The sequence below is a fragment of the Dreissena polymorpha genome, chromosome 6, assembly GCF_020536995.1.
Source record: "Dreissena polymorpha isolate Duluth1 chromosome 6, UMN_Dpol_1.0, whole genome shotgun sequence".
Taxonomy (NCBI): Eukaryota; Metazoa; Mollusca; class Bivalvia; order Myida; family Dreissenidae; genus Dreissena; species Dreissena polymorpha.
Genome location: NC_068360.1, coordinates 63,472,599 through 63,499,679, shown reverse-complemented (window position 1 = coordinate 63,499,679; position 27,081 = coordinate 63,472,599). Strand labels below are relative to the sequence as shown.

Below are 27,081 nucleotides of genomic sequence, written 5' to 3'. Positions count from 1 at the left end.
TGAGTTGACAGGTAAATCTGAATTGATTTCATAACATATACATACTTATTTACTTGTATTTACTGAAAATATTTTGGCCTTGAATATTTATGAATTTAGGACTGATTGCTATGAACCTATGAGTATGATTCATATCATGTTAGCGATTAAAGAATAATGAAACACGTACAAAATTATTGTTAATGTACACAATAACAACAACACAAAAACATCAAGCCCCATGGCCTTTTTTCAATTTTAAATACTCATGCTTTAATTTTATTATCTTAACGTTTGAATGATCGCACCAATTTAGTGGAACTGACATATGCGGATTATGTACCTATATACTCTGTAGTAATTGCCTCTTAATTTGAATGTGACAAAGTGTTGTTTGATTTGGCTTATCGTAGAATAAAGTATCCGCTTGTATTTCTATAAGTGACTTTATTTCTAGTTTGATTGCTATTTGCTATTTAGTACATCAACTTCATTCTGAAATTTCTATTTAGTTAAATTTCAGTTTTATTGTCATGAAATAGATATTTTACTTAAAAAATAATGAAGAGATGAATCACCCAACAATGGTATATACAATTATTAATTCATTTACTAATAAGTTTTTATTTTCATCATTTATTTAAAAGAGCGAATTGATTTTATTTGTGTTTGTTTCGTATACATGCGCAGGCGGTAACTATCGATTAGTTTTGAAAACAATTTAAATAATGTTCATATACGAATCATGTTTGTATTGTTGGAAACATAGTCATATTATGCATTTATGTTTTTTCTCATTACGTCCATTTTATAACTATTTATTTTAACGTTGCTTTCATGATTTCATATGATTTTGTTGTGACTGAAATAACCCTTCAGTTGTTGGTATAATGAATAAAAGAAAAACTGTCCTTTTATTTCGCATAGATTCTTTTTATTTAGTTAAGTGGAAAGTCGATACTGTCATGAGCGATATAAAGACATAACGGTATTAAACGAACGATCACACCTGTTTTCCGAATATGTTTAGGTGTACATACATTATTTTTATAGACACATGTCACATGTGCAAGCCTATTTTAGTGGTGATCTAGTTAATATCTAAGGGTTATTTCTGCATGCATGTTTTATAACGCTTACTATTTTCAGCTCATCATTGTCGGCAGTAACTGTTCAAATTGGAGAAGAATCTTTGACGTATCTCATGAGTGACCTACGGTCTCCAATAAAAGCAAACACCCGTGTGACCGCGTGGATGCAAGACACGATCGTCCCAGCCACACCTATCAGTCACGTGACAGATTGCGTAATAGTCGGGCACCTGGAGAATAATGACTATGACAGGATACATATTTCTTTATGCGATAAATTGGTAAGATTTGCTACTGGTGGAACGAAATAGCTATACGTTAAAGTAACATAATATTTAAAATTAACAAATATTTCGCACAATATTTCGTAAAATAAAATTAACCCATACAAAATCAGTGTTCCTTATAACAAACGCCAAAACAGTTATCGCTAGATTTGGTATGGTAACATAGATTTATCGAGATACAAAAAGCTCGTTATTTTTTGTGTGGCAAAATATAATTATTCTTTTTTAATTTCCCGCAATATCTATTCATACGACACATGAACACAAACTTGGTACATGAACATATATTAAATATAATATAATCTCGCAAAAAGAGCCTTTTGTATATTGTTAACTCTTGTTAAATCTATGTCTATCGTTGAAATTGTGGCCATTGCTAATAGGAGCATTGGCTGTTTTATGTGTTAACTTTATTTTTCGAACTAATGTACACATTTTTTGTTGGTTTTGAGTGTTTATGGGCTTTAAAGTAACTCGTACAATATTTAATTTCCTGGCGTCGGTAATATCCAGGTGAAATAGCAAAAAAATAACAGGGAAGGTACAATCATGCTTGACCGCGATACAAAGTCTAAACACTAAACACTTGATTACATTTCAAGCATTATGTAGCTTCTTTTTTATATAGCGTGCATAAGGCATGAATCGAATGAAGTTGTTTTGTTGTCCTGCAATAAAAAACGTTAATAGGCGTCTCGTGTAATAAACTGAGGCGTTTTGTTACGCTTAAGGTAACTTTAGGTTAACTGATCAAATATTAGTTGTGTAAGGCATACCGAATGACATGGCAAATCCTTTTACAAACAACTCTTTATACTTAAATATGATCACCTTTTGTATTGCGACAGTAAATTTGATTCTAATCGTGACGGTTATTCGACCCTCATGAAAGTTGCAATTATTTAGCAAAGTTGCGGTGGAGAGGTGTATGTGTAAGTGAAACATTAAACATCATGCGGCGAAAATAAAATTTTACCTTTGGGATGATCCGCTTACACAATGCTAGAGCAGTTAAGTCAAATTTTACGTTCGTAATAATGAAATCGAATATATCTGTATCTGTTTAATATAATTTGATTTGCAAACATATATTTTGAGTGTCCATATAATATATTTAACAGGTCATGCTTATTTTCTTAACAACAACATACGTTTATGTACAACTTCTTTGTTCGTGTGTTTAGCCTGAACAGTAATAATGCCACTGTCCGTTTAAGAAAAGTTCACTGCCCAAAATTGTCATCTAGACATATGCCGTCAGTATCACGCTATTAAAGTCAGATTTGTATAAGAAGAACAATGTTCACGAAAGTATCCATAATGTCCAACTATATCAAAATGATTTTAATAATGATGGCTAATATTTGTTTAAACATATCGTGTCGTTACCTATATGTTTTGCTCATGTTTGATAGCATGTAGGGTACGGCATATTTATGCGGCAAATATCAAAAACAGTTTGCTGCTTTCAGATCGGATGGTTTGAATACGGTAACTGGTCTTACACAATACACAATGGTCCAGTTCTGACGGCACTTGACAAAACTGCAGCGCATATGGAAATCTTAGTATCTAAGACAGAAAGGCAGTTAACGGCAAGAGAGGTCGACGGGCGGAAGGGTATAACTACTTTCATAACGCATTTAATTCGTTGTTTTTTTGCGTCGACATTGTACCTTCTAATGGGCGACCATTAAGGTATTTAGGTGTTGATTCTTTAGCATGTCAAAAGTAGTGTACACAGACTGATGATATATGTTTTCATTTTATTCGGAGTTATCAACATTACTGTGACGAGAAAATAGAATTCTTGACAACATCGCAAAGAATTCAACACAAGAAACATCATCGGGAGAGTAATTCTTGTTTGTATCCACTACTGTTTTTACATAACATCAACTATGAACATAAAATGATAACAAATTTATTCAAGTGTACGCCAGTTGTACGCAAATTATATGCGCAGCATCCCCCTCCCGAAACTAAACGCGTGCATGTACAACTATGTACGAATATTTAAATGAGAAAGCTTCAAATCTCAAAACACGACAGTAATACAAAACGAATCATTTGTATTTATGTGAGGATACATCATGTACCTTCTCTATCATATAAACACGAACAAATGATATTATCTAGTGTATGTTTGTTTTAATTAAGACCGTGCCCATATTCGAGCGCGACGGGAGACAACACAAAACCTAACAATCGAGACTGTTCTTATTCTGGATGAGTTATATATTACCAGAATGGCCAAGGCAGGGTACACCTCAAATGCACAACTAACGAACCTTATGCAATTGAAATGGTCAGGAGTAAGTATAACTATTTTTCCAATGCACTTATTTCCAATATATCATGTAAGTTACTCGTACACAAACCATATTCATTTATACGTACCGCAGCTTAAGATAATTTGACATTAGTATTAAAATAAGCTTGGTTAAACTCGATGAAACACGAGGTAAGAAATCCTGCTTAGTTTATACATGCAATATGTTTGCAATTGTCTTAAACATGTAGGGCAATATCACTATAAATTGCTATTCGAATTCGGCTTACCGCAATTTACCGAAAATACCGAAATTTAAAACTTCATTGAAACAATTATTTAATTTATGCGAAGATAATCCCCCATACTTTTACATTGGGGATAGACACTCATCAATTCTACATGCGCGTTTAAGAAATAATTGCAGCAACCTAAACTCAGACTTATTCATTAATCATTAAAAAAAACTCCCCTATGTGCGTGCGGAAATGATGCTGAAAATGCGGAGCATTACTTCTTTCATTGCCATACATACCATTTGCAGCGAATAGCTCTATTCACTGCGCTAAGATCGTTTCATCCGCTTAATTGTGAGGTGCTCCTCTATGGTAGCCTTCACTAAATAATGAAAATAAGTTAAAAAATATATTATTACGACAAAGCGATTCATTGCTTAGCTACTTTTTTCCATTTTGCTGGACAGGACTTATTACTATCTTTATTACTATCTTTATTACTATATGTATTATTATCATTATTAATATCCTTTTTTGTATAAGTTATATGTTTATTTTCTTTACAATCATTATTATATTTTTGATTAATTATTATTGTTACTATTACTATTTTTTGTAACAACTGTTATAATTACTAGTACTGATGTCATCATATAATAAATATAATTATTGAGATTTATGTTCCCAAGTGTATGCTGTGTAAATGACATGATTAATATTTTTGTAAATCTGTCACCATTACAATATGTTAAAACTATCGCAAGGGAAGGACCCCCGATAATGTTGAAGAACTTCAGGTCTAACCCTTTTTCCATTTTGTATGTATGGACCAATGTATATATGTGTATAATGTCATTATCTGAAAATAAAATATGTTTAAAGTACCGCATTCTAACTGTAAGGAAATTGGTCATGCTTGAAGCCGTACACGAGTCCACATATTAAGTTGGTTGTTATTACTACATACGTTGAAACAAAGAAGTGTGTCCTCAAAAAGAGTCATAAACATGGTGTATTATACAGTATTATGTCATAGTATACCATTTACTGTCTCTTTAACACGCATACAATCATTTATATTTAAATATAATAAAGACACAGAACACTTGTCGATTTAAATGACCTTTTTAAAGTATGTATGTGTTTGTTTAATATGATTCATCGAATGGTATGTATTACAATTAAATACTTATGGATCTTCACATATGTCATGTGTATCGGTTCCTAGTTAAACGCTCTAGAGAAAACATATTGTTATAATGTTTCCTTAAAGCAAACATAAGGGCATTTTATTCCACAGTTTTCAGGTGACTTTGTTTTAACATTGTTTTTAAGTTTTCCTGATCGACTAATGAATGCAGGGTTAATTTCTTACATATTTGTCGACGCAAAGAATCGGATTGCACTATTTAGCGTTTTTTTTCTTTTATAACAGGAAGTATCTATTAATTCATCTTACGAACTAAATGCGGTAGTAAAATGTTAATATATTTCGTTTTTAATTTACATTTTTTACTTAACAAAGCACTTGCTGATGAATGTTATTAATAAACGGCAACATTTGCTTCTTTAATTTAATAGCATAAATAAGATTATACTAAAAACATATTGTTTATCAGTGTAGCAATAAGACTCTCCAATGAGATCTTTTGGTACGTAGTGGTTATTTTATTCCCACACAAACCATTTTCAGTTACGGTTAAAAATGCATCGATTAATTAGCAGTAGGCTTTGTAAGAGACACATAATGTCCAATATTGATAATAATAAGTAAAATTGTGTAGGCCCATTCAAATTATAACTTCATAATTATCTGTGGGTTTGTTGATTACTTCTATTGTGTAGGTCCTTTGCTAATGCTTACCCATTTAAAAAAAATATATATTTGATAACGATTATTTAAATTAAGTAGGTCATTTTATTACGGCAATTTGAGTAGGTGTGTTGATAATGAATAGTTAAATTATAAAGTTTATTCGATATTTATTACTTTTATAATGTAGGTCCAAGCCGAATGGGGGAAGGCAAATGTGCTGGGGTATAAGGTAGTTCTAGAGATCAAAGAAATCGTCTTCTGGAGAAAAAACCCGGTATTTGTTATATGTTAATCGTCGGAATGAGGGTATGCAGTGAAATGTAGCCGCGCTTTAGTATACAGTTTCAAAATACTACGTTACCATGCATATTTGATGAGCTTTATGAGTGTTCTATACGTTAAATTTATTGCATAGGACTTAGTGACAAGATTAATGTTTCCATTTTCTATCTAGTTGTTAATAGATGATAAAAAGATGATATGTTTAAATTTCGGTTAATGATCGAATTCTATTGACCACATGTGATAATATACTTTAACTAAAACGACGAGTATAACAAATAAGTAAACAATAAACTTTTACAGCACATCTGTGTATTGAGACGTAATCAAGTGTATGTTAAAAGACATCATAACATTTTGTTTCATTTTTTTAAACAAATGTTCCAATGTGTGCGTCATTGTAAGTAGGTATAGCGTTTTCGATATGTTTCATGCATGCATGGCCATTTAAAGGAACGTGAATTTATTTTTGACAAAAATTTCGACTTTTCACTGCATTTTTAAATATAACATATAATATTTTCAGTGCAATTGATAGTTCCTTCCACAAAAATATTATATTTAACACAGTTTTTCCGTTAACCGCAAAACAGAAATGTTTCTGAACTAGATCTATGACTTAAATGTGTCGTTACTACTTAAATATCAAACTCTTGAAGCCATACGATTTCGCATTAGAGAATGCTTAATTTAAATATGTTTGTTCCATTGTTTACGGCGCTGTATCAAGCGGTTACTTGTATCTTGTCGTTTTCAGGCTTGGTACAGCCCAAGTAAAACACTAGGAGACACATTGATAAGTGTATGCAGCGGCACAAATTCTAACAACCTATATATGGAGTATGACCATATACATTTGTACACTGGGTATGTGAAAATGTTATTATTTTGTTCGACGGTAATGCGTTATATTGAAAACACATGTTGTTTTTAAAACACTACCATGAATTCGTTTTATTACCAATATATCTACCTTAATTCAAATCGAACCTGTAGACGAAATAAGTCACTAATGGCTATCGTGTATATTATCGTTTGAAGCATTCACAGACCTTGGGACAACAAAGTTGTCAGTGCAAAAATATAAGATAACTTGTCGTAATAACCAAAGTTGTCGACTCAAATATTTGATAGCTTATCCATTCATAATGTTGTTTCAATATGAAAATTCCCTGACGAAAAAACTCTTCGGGTTTACCGTAATTGGTGTACATTTCGTTACATGTAGGTGATAAAAGTGATATGAAACAAGAAATAGTGGGTACGTTACGCGAGTCTTTTAATAATACCGGCCACTGCTTCACAACATTTCATAAACAACAGACGGGTATTACATTTATATACAGAACGACTTCAAATGATCATCTTTTGCAATCATTATTGTGAATGATAAAATGTGATTTCTATAATTACAAAACGTGCGATTCGTTTTTATATGTAAATTACACCTTATTTCATATGTATTTAATCACACATCGCACACATACATATATCCATCGTGTATTATCATGGTCTATCTATACTCGCAGCATCACGGGCACAGATGTGGCAGGAAAGGCGTACCAAGGCAAAATATGCAGCGATGTTTATAAATGTGCAGTTTCTACGGACACTGGTGTGACAGAATACGTCACTTCCGCCCACGAACTTGGTCACTGGTATGACTATAAAACGTATTGGGTCTACAAGTAATTTGGGTAAATTACCTAAATGTAATAGCTAGCATCGCTGTTTGGAAATATTCTTTATTGAAACTAAACTAACTGAAACAAAATGATAGAAAAAGAATGTTTCATTAAGTTGTTCGTAATAATGTGAATTTGAGTGGGTATCGAATCGCTTTGTGGAGTATTTATCAGTGTCAGTGATAGCTCGATGTGTTGTTTTATACATATGCCTTTCTCTACTACAGTATGAACATGTATCACGACGGTGACGTAGGGTGTCCACACCCCAACGATGGCATCATGGGTAGCAAGACTGCTGGTTGGAGCACGTGCAGCGTCAACAGCATGAAGACACTTCTGCGGTAGGTTTCTGTATTCACATCTGTGTTTTAGGGCTGGGCTACATTGAAAAAAAAGAATATCTTTAAATGGTTGAAGCCCCTTCTGATTCCTATGCATTAGACCAGCCCGTGTCGAGTTATAATAATTGTGCGCGCGTAGTGTGTGTTGTCACTATATTACTAATTATTTTCTCAAATTAAAGTACATTTAATAGAAACGTGTGCTTTTTCGTATGTTTTTAATTGAATAAAGGACAAACACATTACTCAATTTATTTTACGGCTATACATATATCATAGTTATACCATTGTTATTGAATATACTTATACTTATTCAGCTAGTTTGTGACGGAATGTCACACTTTTATTATGTGTATTGTGATGTCATCACCATTGAAGCCTAAATACCTTTTTCTAGCACACCCGCACAGATTGTTTCGACTATTGATGGGTATCTTTTACGTTGTTCCGTTAGTGCCACTCGTTATTTCGGATTGTCGACAACTTTATCATAATGGCGAAAACGAGAGCAGTTATATTTGGGAGAAAAATCATGATGCAGGAACATGATGCAAAGTTGAGAGTTCATAATTCTTGATCTGATCGCTATAATAAGAAAGCGATATCATATCGTAATCTTGTGTATTTGCCTTTTGGCTCCGCATTCTCGACCTTGCTTTTTCAAAGCACTCAAATACAAGAACAAGATGCGAGAACTTTATATTAATATCACGATCTCGCACCGTATTCTCGAAATCTCGCGTGGTGATTTCGCAATCTCGCTTCGTATTATCGCAACATGATTTGCATCGTAATCTTGTAACATCGCAACGAGATTTCGCACTAACGACGTTTGATTTACAAAGACAGATGGGCGAAAACACCTTGCCATGTCAATAAATTAGGTCGCGAGATTACGATAATACCAATACGAGGCGATAAAGACAAAACGATGACGATAATACCCTATTTGTGTGATCTATACTAAACATGTGTCGCTTATACAAGACCATGATATTGACGTCGCAATTGCGCCTTTCGTTTGCATATGCGCAGACAAGTCAGTTCAGTATAAATTATATATAGCAAATTTTGTTGTTGCGTACATGTAATAATATCTCTACTTTTAACCATTGTTAAACTTTCATTAATATTTAATATGAGCGTTTGGCATCCAAAATGGTCTCGTTCACATGTTGGCATCTAACGGGTAAAGTATTAAAAGCTATTTGTATTTAAATATTTTAAAGCCATTTGTTTGTTCCAGTTAAAATTATGTAGATATGTATATGTCTGTCTGTCGTATTGTCCCGTCTGTCTTCGTATTGTCCCGTGTTCGAATCTCGGTCAGTTCGCATTTTCATAAAACTTTAAATCTGCATTTCTTATAATTTTAGATTTATTTTATATGTCTCTTTTCCAAAACTATGAAACTCTGTACATAGTCCATTAAATATGATTTTGCCGTTACTGTCCAGTGTTTTACGCATAACTCGGGATGAATGCTATCACTGTTTGTCCACGCTTGTAACTGTCAGTACATAAACGTGCAATACGCGTTGTGTGCAACAACATGTAGACTTTACCACAAGTACAAACAGGCCACAACAAACAAATCAGAAATTTCACACTACACCAAGGGACAGTTCTGGTCTGTTTACAATACATATTGTTCGATAAGACTTCATTTTTAGATCAGAATAAACGTTTGGAACAACGACTGGCCATAACAAAACAACGTAATCTTTGTTATATATAGCCATATCAGTCATAAAGTGATTAGCGTTTATTTCGTTTAAAAATCGCTTTATATCTCGACTTTACTTCTCGCAAATTTTCTTAGTGGAGCTGTTATTAGGCCATCCCGCTAAGATATTTCACTTCGAGTAAAGTCGGGAGCTAGAGCGAATATTAATACGAATTAAACACTAGTAGCTTTCTTACTGATATGGCTGGAAAGCGAACGGTATTTATAAAATTGATAAAAGTAAAAAGAGTATACAACGGCGGAAAATAACTGTTTCGGCATGTTCGTCGCCATATTAGCTATCACGTGAATACCCCTCTGTAAATGATATTCTTTTTTTACAACTGCATCATAAAAGTAAAGCCTCTGGTTAAAACACAAGGCTCTATTAATTTCATAAAAAAGAAAGTATTTATTTTATTATTCAGGAATACTGCTCAGTCTGGCTGTCTTACTACAACAAATGTTGCATCACCCCTCGTAATGGAACTGTCAGAGATATGGCCAGGTTAGACTGTAGAAAAACTATCCCTTTCTATTCAAGGGGTATGCGTATTTTGCGGAGATATGAACAGTGCTTATTTATAAAAAGAGTTTGCTTATATACTAATAAGTTTCTTCGCTTCATCTGTATTATATAAAGGAATGTTTACTGTTGTGTAAGCATATGAACGCTGTATAACTTTGTGGCAAATGCAATTCAATTGTCAATGTATGAACCATAGAGGCTAGCACTATAATGATCACTAATGTATTACAACACATTTTATTTCTTTTCCAAACTGGTTTTGTAGGAATGATATACACTGACGACGAGATATGCGAATTTAAGCACGGCCTCGGATACAGATTCAGGAAATTCCCATTAGAAAATATGGTACAATATGCTTTTATTTAACCACCTTGACCGAGTTTATTTAATTGTTAAAACTTGAAAACCGTTGTTGAAATACACAAAATGACATGAAATAACGGATATCAGAAAATCGGTAAAAATAAAATATGGATAAATAGAAGCGCAAAATGAATTAGTTATATTAGAATAAGTTAGATTTTAAATAAATTCTCTCTCTATCAACCTGAAGACGTGCTCTGAACGGTATATGGCCGATTGAGTATTTTTTCTAACAACAAACAAGGCTTATTCTTAATATCGAAGATGCGCTGAAATGCATTTTCGCATTAAAGCTTATTTAACTGTTGAAATATTGTATTGATGGTTTATAAAATGTGGATTTTGTGTAATATTGTAACATAAATACAAAATGCAAATAAAATGATAACTAAACGATGATTGGTACATTATTTTTAGCGCCCAATACTACTGCCACGTGATTCTGTCTCCAGTGTTGATTGGCCAAATGACTTTCGTAATGAAGAATGAAAGCATCACATTTAAGCTAGCGTTTAGCTCCATGTCCATGTACACATATTTTACATGTTTTACTTCGTTACAGGGATCGTGCTACTTGCATTCGTGTATCAATATGAATGTCAGTTCCACGGACTACGGCATCATGTTCAACTACCTCACACCCACCGATGGTAGCTACTGTGGTCCTGAAATGGTAAGAGATTTATCATAAACTTGACTTATTAAAATACGAATCTTTTAGGAATAGACATTGAACGTGAGTTGACCTATATTTCCTGCGATGTTAACATGCAAATCGACCTCAGATATAATTAAGTTTACTGCAATCCGAACTTTCGAAATTGGTTTAATGTATGACAATAACTGTTGGGGATAACATTCGCATATTATTAAAAATAATAACAGTTAAAATTAAGTTAAAACCGTGAAGTCGACCTTTGTTATAGGACATAACGTATTTCCCAAAATGTTTGTTGTTACTGTTATAATCAGCTTACTATAGTCATTCACAGACATAAACAACTATTAAATTGAATCTACACAAACATCACATTCAAGGCTGCACTTATCGAGTTGGGAAGTAGATAACTTTGGATATGTATGCCCTTGTGCTTTGTGTGCATATATATAACTCGTTTTATGTTTTATTTAGTACGTGAAAAATTAAACTCAAACATGGAAGACATATCTGCTATTTTTCAAATAAATAGGCAAACATATCATATGATACATATTATATCTTCTATTAGCATCGTCAATCACTTGTTATCACTTGTAACAATTGTACATTTTGTAATTGACTTCACAAACACCTTGGAGTCATCATGCGTCATAGTATTGGCATCAAACCTTTATGAATAAAATGGTTGGGATATGAACACATCCAAAATAAGATTTTCCGTCAAAAAAAGAGTGCGTCTATGAATGCAAAAAACAAACAAGGTTTGCGTACGGAAGAATTGTTCACCGAAATATTCATTAAATGAATAATGTATAATTATAAACGAACTGTATGTGCTATGTATACTTATATTTTGGTTGTGTTGTACGACTTTTCAAGACTTGTTAATGCTTAAACCTTTATAATACTCTCCAGCTGATCTTGGTCTTGTTCTCCGTGTAGGAGATGCGGAGCAGTCTTTGGAGACAATTATGTTCAAATACCTGTATCCTGCGTTCTGTGTCCGCGTGAAACATCAGTGTCTCGCAGCCGTAGAGTAGTATGGGGACTACGATAGACTTAAAGAGCCTGTACATGGTGGGGAAGCTGATGAAACAGCTTGTTAACAACGTGCTCATTCTGGCCATCGCTGCAGTCGTCATGGCATTTATTATTCGGACCACAGCGGTACTGGTACCATCTTTGGACAGGGTTGCACTCAAGTACTTGAAGCTGGTCATTCCTTCTAGCTTCTCGCCGTTCATGGCGATTTCTGCACTGGTGTTGGTCATGCTGTTCACCATGATCTTCGACTTCTCCTTGCTGACCTCCAATCCGTATGCTCTTGCTCATTCATACAGTCTGTTGGTGAGATCTTGAAGTTCACTGCTGGCGCCACCAATGGGGTCAATGTCATCATCGAACCTCAAGTTGGAGATGGGTCTTCCACCAATCGAGATATAGGTGAGGTGGTCATGGCGAGTCTCCTTCATTATCTTTTCAAGAAAAAGGTTGAACAAGACGGGAGAGAGCACACATCCCTGACGGACGCCCATTGATGTCTTGAAGATGTCCCCCTGCTGTCCTTTGAGAAGAACTGCGCTGCTAGCGATTCTTGAGAGTTTGTGAATGACTTGCACCATCCCATCGTCAATGTTGAATACTCTCATAACATGCCATAGGCTTTCATGCCATACGGGGTCGGTAGCTTTCTTTAAGTCAATGAAGTTGTGAAAGACTGGTGGTGCAGATGTTTATCAGTGATGATCCTGCAGATAACGATCTGTTCAACTGTGCTCCGCCAAGCTTTGAATCCAGCCTGCTCTTCGATCAGCAGTTCCTCGGCCTTACTTTTCAATTGATAAAGGATAATGCGCAGCATGATTTTGCTGGGATCACTGATGAGGCTGATGGTTAGGTTGTTTTTTGCACAACTTGAGGTTGCTCGTTTTCTGTAGGGGTATCGCCAGTGACTGGGTCCACACTGTTGGCCACTTTTTCTACTCCCAGATCTTGTGCCATAGGGGCGACACTTAATCAGCTCGGAAGGGACGTTGTCCACTCCCGGAGATTTTCTTGCCTTAGGACTACGCACTGTCTCCGGACTTTCGTCGTCCACTTCTGGTCTATGATCGTTCTTAAGGAGACTGGAGTACCATTGAAGCGGGTATTGTAGAGGTCAGTGCAGTATTCAGTCCATCTGTTAAGGACTGCGGCACTCTCGGTAAGGTGATTTACGTCAGCGTCTGATATAACAATGGCCTTGGGCTTACTGGTCTTCATGAGGGTCTTTAAGGTGTTGTATAACTTCTTACTTCTGCCTGCGGTCATCTCTTTTTTGATGATGATATATTGTTCCTAAATCCATTATTTCTTGGCCCCTGCCATCGTCTTCCATACCTCCATGTTCGCTTGCTCGTAATTGGCCTTAGAGTCCAGGCAGGTGTACTTCTCATGCATAAGATCTCTTCTTTTGTCACATAGGTCCATAAATTCGGTCGTCACCCAGGACTTTTTCCTCCTTCTCTCTATCACAAGCACTTCTTTTGCCGATGACAGTAGGACAACCTTGGTGTTGTTGGTAATGGTCTCGATGTCATTGTCTGAGATGTTTTGGGCTGCAAACTTGCCACCTATGTGTGCTTGAATTACCTCTGCATCACTGGATCATTTAATTTCTCCTTGTCAGATCTATCAAATGTTTTATACAATCGTATTAATTAAACTACATATGGGTTTTGTTGTACGAAAAATACCATGTTTAAGAAGTTGTTTTGTTTTTGAAAAAAAAGTTATGCGAAAATGTAGGTAACCATTCCTCGTAGTCCTACTGTTGTTTATTTAGGACGATAATGACATCGCCATTAATTTCAACGCCGGTTTACATAGTATTACGTTGAACATGTCAGAACATGCATTGGTCTCATGTATTACGTGTAAAATGTAGTAATACCGAAAAGAACAGAACAGAACATAATAGTTTATTTTTACATATGCATTTGAGGCGCATCGACATTTATATACATATGAAATAACAACATGTGTTGAAGTACACACAAACCACACATCATTTTAAAGTACGGTTGGTCTGAATAAACAGGAAATTAACATATTTAGTGAGCATATTTTGTTAGAATTTAACGTGGATGAGGTTAATGCTAAGTGATCACACAATGTTATGCGTACAATTTAACAATTGTAAAAATATTTACATAATTCTAACCTTATTTTCTTTTTAAAAAAGCTTACTTTACTCAACATAAATATGACATTTTATTTTATTTCAAAGCATTTTAAACTTAAAATGGCTACATACATACATATTGGCTCTACTGTTAAGTGATATTATTGTAAAGGAAATCTGTATTTTTATTTGATCGGCTTGAAACCCTATGCACATGTGTCTGATCTAGTGCTCGTTAAATAACCTTGGGAAGAAACCTTCATATATGCTTTTTGACGTCATAAATATTTAGTTTATTATGAAACCAGCTTTAAGTATTTTTAAATTTATGTTCAGTCATAAGCATATATGATACTTTTTTACAACTACCGTTCTATAACAATCGTGATACATCGGCTATCGCCCGACTCCTCCGTAAGATAGGCAATACATCGTCTGCTGATCAAGATTGATTCTATACACGATCGAAGGTCACACATCATTTACATATTTTTACTATAATTTCGATGTTTGTCTGTCTCAAGAATTCCTGTCGAGGGAATCCGACTCAATTGTCTCTCGTACCGCGTTTAATGTTGTACACACACATTTTTTACTTTACCACTTAAATATCATAAATACTGACAATCGCACAGAAATTTAGAATTGTTTTAATCTATAAATATATCCATTTCAATGTGCAATCAGGTCTGCTCCACCCAGCTGGTAGATGGGGTACCTCGGTGCATACACTGGAACAATACCGGTCTTGACTTCTCCTTATTCGAAGTGGTTCCGGGCGGATGGTCTGACTGGGGACCCAACACGACATGCAGTCGCACGTGTGGAACGGGCATCTCTTATAGGAGAAGGACGTGCAGCAATCCAAAGTATGCGGCACAGAGTATCGAGACGATTTTTATTATGACTAACAATTGTATGCAGACAAGAAACAATTACATGACTGATGCCTTAAATGAATATATGTATATTGATGTATGTTAAAGTGTTATATATATTTATGCACTGCACATGGTAATTTTTTGTGTTCATTTTAAAAAGACAAACAAATTAAATAAATTTTCTATTATTTTTTATGTGATTGATAATGTTCGTAAATTGTGTGAATGAGTAATTGAACCGTGGTGGTCAGTGTTAAGTTTGTCATCAAGTTCTCATATTTTAGGCCAAAGAACAGTGCATGGTGCGCGGGAAATGAATATGAGTCATTTGTATGTAATACCCAGGTAAGTGCCGTCATAATATTGTTTAAAACACATGTTTTTTTCATATTTATAAAAGTAAAACCAGCCCAACCTAAATAAGCATGAGACATGCGAATATTTGCTTGAAAAGTATTCCTATTCCAATTTAGAGTGCCATTTTTGTGAAACATTTCGTCCATATTCAAGTACATTCTACCTTTTCACTACCTACTACCTACATATTCTAAAAGAATCCAGCTGCCTACATGATTTATAACTAAGGACTACACATTAAGAGGCGCTTTTTTGTGCGACGTTCACACGGCTTAAACAACATAGGGAGCCCAGTTCGGATCGATTCGTTTGATGTTGTGTTTCATATTGTATTACATAGGTAAATGATTACTTGCCCTACATAGAAAACTACCAGATGTTAATATAACCATACACTTATATCCTGCTATTTTTTGAGTCTATACATTGGTACTTTAATATATTAATGTATTGTAGCCGTGTGATAACGACCCGGATGTTGAGAGTGAATTGAAAATTGCGCGCGCATCAGAGACATGCGCAACATTGAAGGCCAACAACATTTACGAAAAACTTGGTTTAAATGCTTCCGTCTTCCTTGACAGCGGGGAACAATTTAATAGATATGGTTAGTAAGAAAATTAATTTATTTTGATTATATCCATGAATCATCTAAGTAACATATTCGTCACGCATATTACCATTTGATGATTGCTTGTAAATATACAACTGTACCCTTATCTTGCTCCCACATTGTTATAACTGCTCTATATGGATGGTTGACATAGTTCGTTGCAAGTTCTCACATGTAATCGTTTAAATAAGCGTGAGGGATTTTAACTAATTCAATAATGTTTCATTTAAGGAAAATTTGTAGCACAAATGACCGATAGTTGTGGAATATGAAATTTATTGTTGAATAATCAATGAAAAATATAATTATAAAGTAAATGCTTGTATTAAAAAAAAATAATATTTATATCTTCTAAACGACCACATATTCAATACTTGCCGATCATATTTAGTTTCGAATACCACTTTCAGTATTCCAATGCATCGAAATAGCTATTGCATTCAATTAGACCTATTCAAATTACAAATTATTATTAAAGGCAAGGCCAAAACAGTACGAAACAGTAAAACAAAATAAATGAAGCAAAATAACATGAAATAGCTACACAGATCATATTAAAGTAGTAAACGAGTGTTATTGTCGTTCATTTACTTATCAATTTGATAATGTATCTTGTGTACATTCGCAGACTACGGGCAGTGCGAGGTGAAGTGTAACAGCCTCAACCCTGTGTACTATTACCAGAGGTTTGGTCTGATGCCGGATGGGACACCATGTGACCCCGCTGATCTCGACTCGTTTATAGAAACCAACAAACTCGCTCGGCGGTCTGGTCGATACGGCCGATGTGTACAGGGCTACTGTCAAGTTAGTTTTATTTCATATGGTATATGATATGATATGATATGATATGAAATGATATGATATGATATGATATGATATGATATTTTATTATATGACATGATATGATATGATATTATATGATATGATATGATATAATATGATTTTATATGATATAATATGATATTTCAAATTCAAGAGATTATAAAAATTTGCTTAGATATTGCAAATGACTCTTGCTTCGTTTGTATTTGCAGATGTTCGGTTGTGATAACGTATCTGGTACAAAGGCGAATGACGAATGTGGGGTGTGTGGAGGAAATAATTCGACGTGCAACGTTGTTAAAGGAGTGTTTAACGAGAGTGTTGCCTGTATATACTTCTATTTATTTTTATACGGTCGTTGTGACACTTATAATCATATAAAGTTGTTTTTAACAATTAAGCGACGAATATGATTCAAGACACATGGTTCACTCTATCCAATCGTCGCTATAGGCTTTGCAGTAATGTATTGCGATATATCGTAAACCGTAGAAACTATGGTTATGACACTGCGACTTTTCCTAAATACTGGGATGGGCAATAAAATGCAGTCTCATTGAATCTTATTTTCAGGGTGACGGAAGATTTTTGTTCACTTAATATCTGTAAAGCAAATCTTTCGTTTCCGACTGAAGCCAAGAATACGTTTTAAAATCGTTAAGCCGGGCATTTGGTTTGTAAGTAATGCTCGGGTAGGTGTCAGGATAGGCTAGCCCTCAATCAGTTTAAAACCTCAAATCAGGTGCAATGACCGTTCCAATGCGGTTTTCCCAGGTTGGATCATTTATGCTTATAGTTGGCTTTTGAGGTTTGAGAAGTAGTGTTAGTTATGCGTTTGCTGTTCATCTTGTTAGATTTATTTTCGTGTTACGGTTTTCATGTTTAGATTAACACTATATCATAAAATCTTGAATTATTAGTTATTTACCAAATAAGTACATTAAAGCGAGATTATACGATTTCGTCAAATATTAATTAATTTATATAAAATGTTGAAAAACTTTTTAAACATATATTTCAATATTAATTAAATAAAAGTTAAGAAGAACATATGTCGAAAATGCGAAATAAGCCAGATATTTAATTCTGAAATTGAAAATGTATGTTCAGTCGAATTCGCCAGCATGTAAATAAGGCATGTACGATGTGAAAATAAATTTAGTTAAACGGTTCATTTTAAATTCCTGCTACGATATCTATTCATACGACACACGAACACTAACTAAAAAGACGTATGCTTCGGTTGTTGTAGGAAAATATGTACGAAATATCTTCGTCACAATCGGCTCGGGGCGCTAATTTGTCTTTCCTGCATTTTATAAAATTCGTCTTCAATGTATACTTTTCCTTGCCTATTTTGTGTTATTGTAACATATTTTATCAATACATTACAATTTAACACCTATACAAAATCGTATAATCTCGCTTTAAATAAAACTGATGCCGAAATTAATATATACTACTATCTAAATATATACATTAAATAAAACTAAAATATATCAACACAATTGTCTTTACAGTTGACACGAGACAGGTGATCGCTACATTGCCTTCTGGGTCCTTCAACATCGTGTTCTATTTCAACTATAACGCTATGACATACAACTTCATAGGTTGTAAATATAGTTCAATTGGAGTTTATAAGTCGGCTATTGAATGATATGTGTATACATAGTTAGCAGATGCTATTGAATGATATGTGTATACATAGTTAGCAGATGCTATTGAATGATATGTGTATACATAGTTAGCAGATGCTATTAATGGTATGTGTATACAAAGTTAGCAGATGCTATTAATGATATGTGTATACAAAGTTAGCAGATGCTATTAATGATATGTGTATACATAGTTAGCAGATGCTATTAATGATATGTGTATACATAGTTAGCAGATGCTATTAATGATATGTGTATACATAGTTAGCAGATGCTATGAATGATATGTGTATACATAGTTAGCAGATGCGATTAATGATATGTGTATACATAGTTAGCAAATGCTATTAATCGTTAAAATAATAACTTATGTATTAATACAAACTTGATACAATTCATGTGACGTGTTCAGCACATGCATGTTTTTTTTAAATAACTTATAAATGTTTTTGCATCTCGTACACCTACTAATTTAATATTCAATGGTGAATATTATAATTAAATACGCTAAATATCATTTCAAGAGCATTCGGCCTACATTAGATCACACTGCTAAACTAACATTCCGTCAAAAATACACAGTATATGTGGGTTATTTTTGTAGAGTTATATAGCATGGAGAACAGGGGTGTAATGACATTAAGCTACGTGCGTCTGACAAACCCGTTCAACTATGCAGGGAGCTACTGGTATGGTAACTTCAGAACACAATTCCTGTACACTGAGGGTCCTATATCACGACCAGTTGTCATTAAGGTACGCGTGTTCATGTCTAATAGTACACACTCATAAAAATGTTAGTAAAAGTAGCAATAGAAATTGAAACATAATAGAAAAACATCCGAATAATCATGCAGCTAACTGTAACATATCAAATGTAGGTTCAATACATTTTGAAACAAAATAATTCAATAGTCCCGGTATATTTAAACACATCTTTGTCGAAACAAGTGGTGTCCGGAAGAAATAACATTGCACAGTGATTGAACATTAGAGTTAAAGTCCCCGTTCGCGGAATAGATCGTTGTTTTGCATATAAATCGTATAGCAAAAAAAACACTACAACATAAATTCATTGAAATATATTTTTCATCCAGGTTGACATCGATCACCTGGTCAAAATCGAGTTTGAATCGATAAAATAATATATGAATGATCATAAATACATGAAATAGGCGAAAATCATTGCAACGTCGCGAGTTATGCAAATTATATCTATATTTAGTTTTCGCTAAACAGTATTAGCAAATGGAAGATAAATACATCGATTTAGCAAACCTTAGCGTTGAAACTCAGTTTCCATCTGTAACAGATGTATTTACATTTGTTCTTACCTTATCTCCGCTTAATTCGCCCGTATCCGCAATTTTAATTGTTAAGGTTTGAATTAACGTGTCGAATTATGAATATTAATTAGGTCGTTTTCGTACTTTTCCGTACTCGACCCCAAAATAAAAATCGCTATATTGTTTGTTTTCAACCGATTTCAACCGGATTTTCAGTGATATCCTCAATAAAAACACGCTTTCTTACGATTCTGCCCATATATATAATTCCGCGAACGGGGACTTAAACACACACAACAACCCAAACGCTATATGGTTTGCAATATCTTATTGGCGGTCGAACAAACGCCTACATACATCGCACACTTTAGAAGCCTCCAATGCCGTTTATAATAATGCGAATGTGCATTTGCTTGTCCATGTCATTCAGAGAGATGAACACGTTCGTAGATTGATCCGCCCCTCACAAAGAGCTTCAGGGTTACATCATTTTATAACAAATAAATAGTATACTTCTACTTTTTAACGTATTCAGTGTAAGGTATTTTGCTGTACATTTACTTTTCATACTTTCGATATCATTTAGCCGTCCATCAAACATCTTTACCGTGAATAATTGTTGCTTCAGGACGCAATTATTGTTAGTCTTTATGTTTTTTTCAGTTTGTCCAGAAAGGCTCGTCTCCGAACGTAGGAGTATATTATGCTTACTCCTTATCATGTACGAATATTTTCATATGACCTTAACGCTGCAAGTTTACTTACAAAAACATTGTTGTTTATAAATATTATTTTATAAATGGCTTTTGAAATTAGAATAAACAATTTAAAGCAAACCACTATGGTCCCATGTCATTCAGCTATTGTCCAATGTGTGGTGTGTTTTATGTATAGTTCCATATCTTATTCATGCGTAATCACTTGCCTAAAACAACGAGCACCTGACAGTAACTTGTAAGAGTTTATTACAATATGTTTTTGATAATGTATTTCTGTAACTGCATGCATGTGAAAATGCAACTTGTCTAATAATTAGTATTTCTTCTAGTGGATAATTGTACCGGTTCATGCGGAAGCTACGGCACCTGGAACCAAACCCTATGTGGATGTCAGTGCAATGCCGGCTACTTTGGTAACTAAGGGTATTGCCATTACCGTTGTGATGTGTTATTTTGTCATTGTTTTTCATAAGAAAACGCTCTCCTGTCTATATATATATATTGCCAGATCAGATTAAAATTTAATGTCGAATTAAATCACCGCCTTTGTTCGTGTGTCCCATATTCAAGTGGATTTTTATTCTAAATTGATGTAAGACTTAGGTAATGGTTTGTTTGTTCTGAAAATTTTGTCTTTTAGGGTGACGTGCATTTGTTTCAGTCAATTAGTACCGAACTTAATTGTAGTTAAACGTACTCATTCGTAACAAGAGAAATACGACCAAATCTGACGAAAGTTCAATTCCAGCCTTTCTTCTGCACAATTTTAAATTGCTTTAACACAAATTAAGAGTTATTCAGTTTCTGATGAGATTGAAGCCTTTATATTCTTGATTTATGTTCCTTTGAATCCAATTCAGTTCTACTTGAACAAAATATAACTTATAAAATCGTCTCGGTCCTAGCGTTATATTACAAATATCTCTTGACAAATACAAGCTATTTGATATTTTGATTTTTTCTTCTTAAACCTTCCCTTATCTTTGCGCTAATACAATATTTGTATGAAATTATTAAATGTTTAACTGTGCAGCAATATAAACATGTGAATCGTCTGATCTTATGTAATTCATGTGCTGCATAAGCATAAGGTCGTAAAATGTTTGCAGGCGCTTCGTGCAATACCACTTGCAATAAGATTTGCAATAACGGAATGAGTCTGATGTCGACTGGGTGCGGCTGTAACTGTCTTGGAAACACGTACGGAACAGCGTGCGAATGCAGGTATCCACAAATAGGAATAATAACACTTCATACACCTTATCGGGAGAGAAATCTCTTCCATAGTCTTTTACACAGGAACGGTTCAATCCTTAGGATGGTGATCTAATCGAGGCGAAAAAATATGGTTAAACAACAGATACATTTGAGTTGATTTGTGTGTATTTAAAACTAGTTTTTTAAATGTCTTTTACACGACTTTACGAAAAAGTCATATCTTTATTTAAAGGGGCCTTTTCACAGATTTTGGCATGGATTGAAGCTTGTCATTAAATTCTTTATATTGATAAATTTATACACTGGACCTTAAAATCTCCATTAAAAACAAGAATACAATTAAAAAAAGAAAAAAAAACAGTAACCCTAAACTGGGCTCGATCCACGGACCACTGAAATCCTGGAGTAAAAAGTCTCCCGTTTAGACCACTCGACCATCCGTGCTCATGCTTTGATGACATGTACTTTTTACTTATATAGCAATCCTCGTAGTTTCACAAAAATATAACGACAAGAACAGAACTTTTCAAATTATTTAATCGTTTCGCGTTGCAACGCCTTATACTTTTCAGGTTTGAAATCGTAAAAAGATGCATATAATTGATATTTTAGAGCATGATAAATGTTCAGTATTACTATATCCTCACAAACATCATAACTAAAACGAACATTTGCGTATCTGAAACAACGTTTTTTAATTTTGTCAATTTACCAAAACGTGAAAAGGCCCCTTTAATATGGTATAAGTTTGAAAACTATAGGCTTATGATTGATAATTCGTTGAAACTAGAACATTTAGAAAAGATATTTCACTCCTAATTTTCTTTCGGCAATGTTATTTTCTTGCTTTGCCTTATTATTGAATTATTGCTATGATTGCATTAAATACAGTTTTATGTTTCAAGTTCAGAGGCACATTGTATTTTAAATTGGTTTTATAGTTGCTGTTATAGATAAACATTATATTGATTAATGGCATCCATACACTTCTAAAATAAGATTAGACTAAAATATAATCATTTATCAGCATCCATCTTGAGTCTTACCTTTTACATAACAGCTAATAACTAAAATCATGGTAAAATAAAGGCGCCGAAGGCACTGCCATTGTGCGATATTGCATAAGCTTAGACGCAACTAAAAATGAGATTATCGCATTAAAAAACACAAGCTTAGATTAAGCACATCAATTACACTTGTTGAGAGTGTCTAAACGCAAATGTCGAGTTGTGTGTGCAGTGTTTAGCATTGTATGAATGAATCGGATATACTCAATACAAAATAACAGCATCATGTCTGTTTTAAGACTTTCTTAAAGTGTAGCAAATATGATAAAACAGTTGTATTATGAAATACAGTTTATATCAAATCAAAATTTGCAATAACCATTAAATTATAATGTCGTAGTAATATCGAATACCCTTTTACACTACGAACGGAATTTCTTGATGAAAATTCCCTTTACAGATACCCGTTCCAAGACTGTTGATGTAAATTCCTTTTACAGATACCCGTTCCAAGTGTAAATTTCCTTTACAGATACCCGTTCCAAGTTTTAATGTCCTTTACCCGTTCTAAGTGTAGATTTTCTTTACAGATCATCGTTCCAAGTGTTAATACCCTTTACAGATACCCGTTCCAAGTGTTAATTCCCTTTACAGATACTTGTTCCAAGTGTAGATTACCTTTACAGATACCCGTTCCAAGTGGTAATTTATTTTACAGATATCCGTCCCAAGTATAGATTTCCTTTACAGATACCCGTTCCAAGGCAAGGACTGTCAGGACTGCAAGGTTAGAACGTGCAAGAACGGAGGCACGTTTAATTCGACCGCGTGTCGGTGCTCATGTCCGCAGGGATTCGGAGACTTAGACTGCGGCTGTGAGTTAAATGAGTTTGATACATGTTCTTCGATATAGTTTTATGTCAGAAAGATAATAACTTGCTTAATTTTGAAAAAGGTTAACGTTAAATGCATACGCATTGGATCTTGCAAATTATTGTGTGTTATTTCACAGGTGTAGACCATGTGAAACTTGAGGTTTCATAGTATTTAAAACATTTTTTTTAATTAAATAAGAAACACTATAAACACTTTCAAATTTCATATCATGGCGTTCTGCTATGAACCAATGTATTCTTTATTAGTGCAGGCAATACGGTGACCTTTTTTAGTATACCAATTTAATTAAAGCATCATGTCAAGACAAAACCAACACGACAATATGCGTGACCAACGTTGGAAAGGGCTGGTGTGAGTCGAGGAACGAACAGATGGAGCGGGATTGCTACATGTCTTGCGGACTATGTGGTAAAGGATTTTTCTGTTACTGTATTCTGAATATGATGCCCAATCCCTGTAGATACCCTCAATATGACTTACGATTATTCCAGTATATGCTTGTCATAAAACATATATCTCAAACTGTCTTAATCTGTATTATGTTTACGATTATTCCAATCTATGATTGTCATAAAGTTGTAGCTGTGGATTGTTTCTGTAATAAACAAACATCGCATATATATATATATTATAAATCTATCTCAATATGTCTAAATCGATATTATTTTTAATTAATTGTGTACGTTTTGTGTTATTATGTTGAACATTGGCCTTTGTATTGAATTATCATAATATTTAATGCATCCGTTCCGTACCGTTATAAACACTAGTTTGTTTTTCTATTTTATTGTTTAGTGCCTGATCCAACAACAACAAGTGTAAGTGTGTTGATATTAAATATCTTTATTCGTACGTAAAGCGTCAATTGAATCTATCATAAGGAAGTATCTCAAAAATCATACTGATCTACTGATATTGCATGATCAGAATACATAAGCACAATCAACTTTTTATTTAAGTTATATGTATATGTGTCCTTTCGTCTTAAAAACCAATTTTAACACCCCTCCACAATTTGTGAAAATACGTTCCTACGGTGGTGATACTTGCTTTCTTCCGTATTCTCATGCGTGTGTGTTGTGTTTGTATTTTGCGTGTTGTCAAAGCATGCAGAACATAAGGCTAACGTCTTTGTGTACTGGAATTTATCCGAAGAGCTTAAGAAAACTTTACACTGCTAGCCCGTCATTCTGGTGTAAGAATAAACCCTGACTGTTATGAAACTCACGAGGCCATGGTTTTTCTGACATAAAATCATTTATCGGTAGGATTAATTGAGTGAATTCTCTGTCAGATTATTTGGTACGTAAGGACTTCCATAAATACTTATCCTTCCCTCCTCATCGCGCAGCTGAAGTTCCTTTGTATGAAATATGTTTCAATCTTCTACAGGTTGTAACACAAACCAGCACGATATATGGTGGAGAGCAAAGCATTACAGTATTCCGTTTTACCCTTAGTTTTGTCCGAAACACGTAATGTTTTCATTTACGTTATGTTTAATTTGTATACATCATCAAATATGATATGCGATGATTGTTCTTGTGATACAGACACAAATATAACGGTATAGTGACACAATTTTTCGGAAACAGTTTTATTTCTTGGTGTTGTTTTAACACGTTGTCATTGACTTAGTTGTTTGTACACAGGATTTCAACTAAATTACAATTTACAAATGTATTACTTCGTTTATGCAGCATATATATATGTAAAATTAAATGCCTTCCTTTGTGTGAACTAATCTTGTTACGTTAAAAATGTATGAATCTTCGACCTAATGTTTCAATCATCATTGACAACGTAAGCCACTGTGATCAATGTAAGACAAGATATTTTTATAAATTAAACAAAGTTCACGCAAACCTCTGAAATCGTAATGAGGCGCGCATTTGTACAAAAATGTCTGCTTCATATCATAATCTCAAAATATCCAAACTCGTTTGATGTAACATACAGATTTCGTAAACCCACAACATGGTCTGAATGAGTCACTTGTTGACGTAAGGATATCCCATGGAAATAAGTATAATGTTTCCGAATGACATAAACGCTAGTAATTATATACACTTGTAATAGATTGGAATATATTATTGTCGCATAAATCCCTTGTAGTTTTATTCTACCGAATATGCAACCAACCTCCAACGTGATATCGAATGTGATATATGTAAGGGTAAATCTTATTATGAAATATTACTTTTACTAATATATATATACCCTTAGTAGAATCTAGCATTATAATACCAAAATTATACAATAGCTGGTGGATTATGTCACAAACTCACAACTTTACAACACTATGATTGGAGTTAAATGGATATTGTCGTCACATTAAATATTTTGTCTACCCAGTCTCCAAATACCACAACTGAGTCAACCCAGTCTCCAGATACCCCAACTGAGTCTACCCAGTCTCCAAATACCACAACTGTGTCTAACCAATCTCCAAATACCAGTACTGTGTCTACCCAGTCTCCAAATACCACAACTGTGTCTACCCAGCCTCCAAATACCACAACTGTGTCTACCCAGTCTGCAAATACCACAACAGTGTCTACCCAGTCTCCAAATACCACAACAGTATCTACCCAGTCTCCAAATACCACAACAGTGTCTACCCAGTCTCCAAATACCACAACAGTGTCTACCCAGTCTCCAATTACCACAACAGCGTCTACCCAGTCTCCAAAGACCACAACAGTGTCTACCCAGTCTCCAAAGACCACAAAAATGTCTTCCCAGTTGCATTATACCACAACAGTTTCTACCAAGTTGCAACATACCACAACAGTGTCTACCCAGTTGCCACATACCACAACTGTGTCTACACAGTCTCCACATAACTTAACTGTGTCTACCCAGTCTCTACCTACCACAACAGTGTCTACCCAGACTCCACATACCACAACTGTGTCTACACAGTCTCCACTTACAACAACTGTGTCTACCCGGTCTTCAAATACCACAACAGTGTCTACCCAGTCTCCAAAAACCACAACTGTGTCTTCCCAGTCTCTGTGTAAGTAATTTAATAATGAAATAATCGGTGAAATGTATTAGCTCACATTTAATCATGTTTACGGGAGTATTTCGTGAAAACCTTTGCATTTTGATGACCTAGTAATAACGTCATATCACTGTTGAGTCCGCCTCTTTTACTTTCCTTTTTATTGGCGGTTT

At 34.3% G+C, this 27,081-nt stretch overlaps 1 protein-coding gene across 1 annotated transcript in view; it reads left to right on the top strand.

The window, feature by feature from the left end:
* LOC127835738 (A disintegrin and metalloproteinase with thrombospondin motifs 18-like) overlaps positions 1-27,081 on the top strand; it is a 139,060-nt gene that overhangs the window by 9,355 nt on the left and 102,624 nt on the right. The window contains exons 4-21 of the mRNA XM_052362175.1: positions 1,129-1,351; positions 2,830-2,977; positions 3,518-3,672; positions 5,869-5,955; positions 6,721-6,830; positions 7,493-7,621; positions 7,876-7,992; positions 10,147-10,226; positions 10,513-10,595; positions 11,176-11,286; positions 15,125-15,306; positions 15,603-15,663; positions 16,132-16,282; positions 16,917-17,095; positions 17,326-17,440; positions 18,634-18,726; positions 19,376-19,527; positions 20,721-20,778. Coding sequence (XP_052218135.1) covers positions 1,129-1,351; positions 2,830-2,977; positions 3,518-3,672; positions 5,869-5,955; positions 6,721-6,830; positions 7,493-7,621; positions 7,876-7,992; positions 10,147-10,226; positions 10,513-10,595; positions 11,176-11,286; positions 15,125-15,306; positions 15,603-15,663; positions 16,132-16,282; positions 16,917-17,095; positions 17,326-17,440; positions 18,634-18,726; positions 19,376-19,527; positions 20,721-20,778 — 2,234 coding nt within the window. The remainder of the gene's footprint in view (positions 1-1,128; positions 1,352-2,829; positions 2,978-3,517; positions 3,673-5,868; positions 5,956-6,720; positions 6,831-7,492; positions 7,622-7,875; positions 7,993-10,146; positions 10,227-10,512; positions 10,596-11,175; positions 11,287-15,124; positions 15,307-15,602; positions 15,664-16,131; positions 16,283-16,916; positions 17,096-17,325; positions 17,441-18,633; positions 18,727-19,375; positions 19,528-20,720; positions 20,779-27,081) is intronic.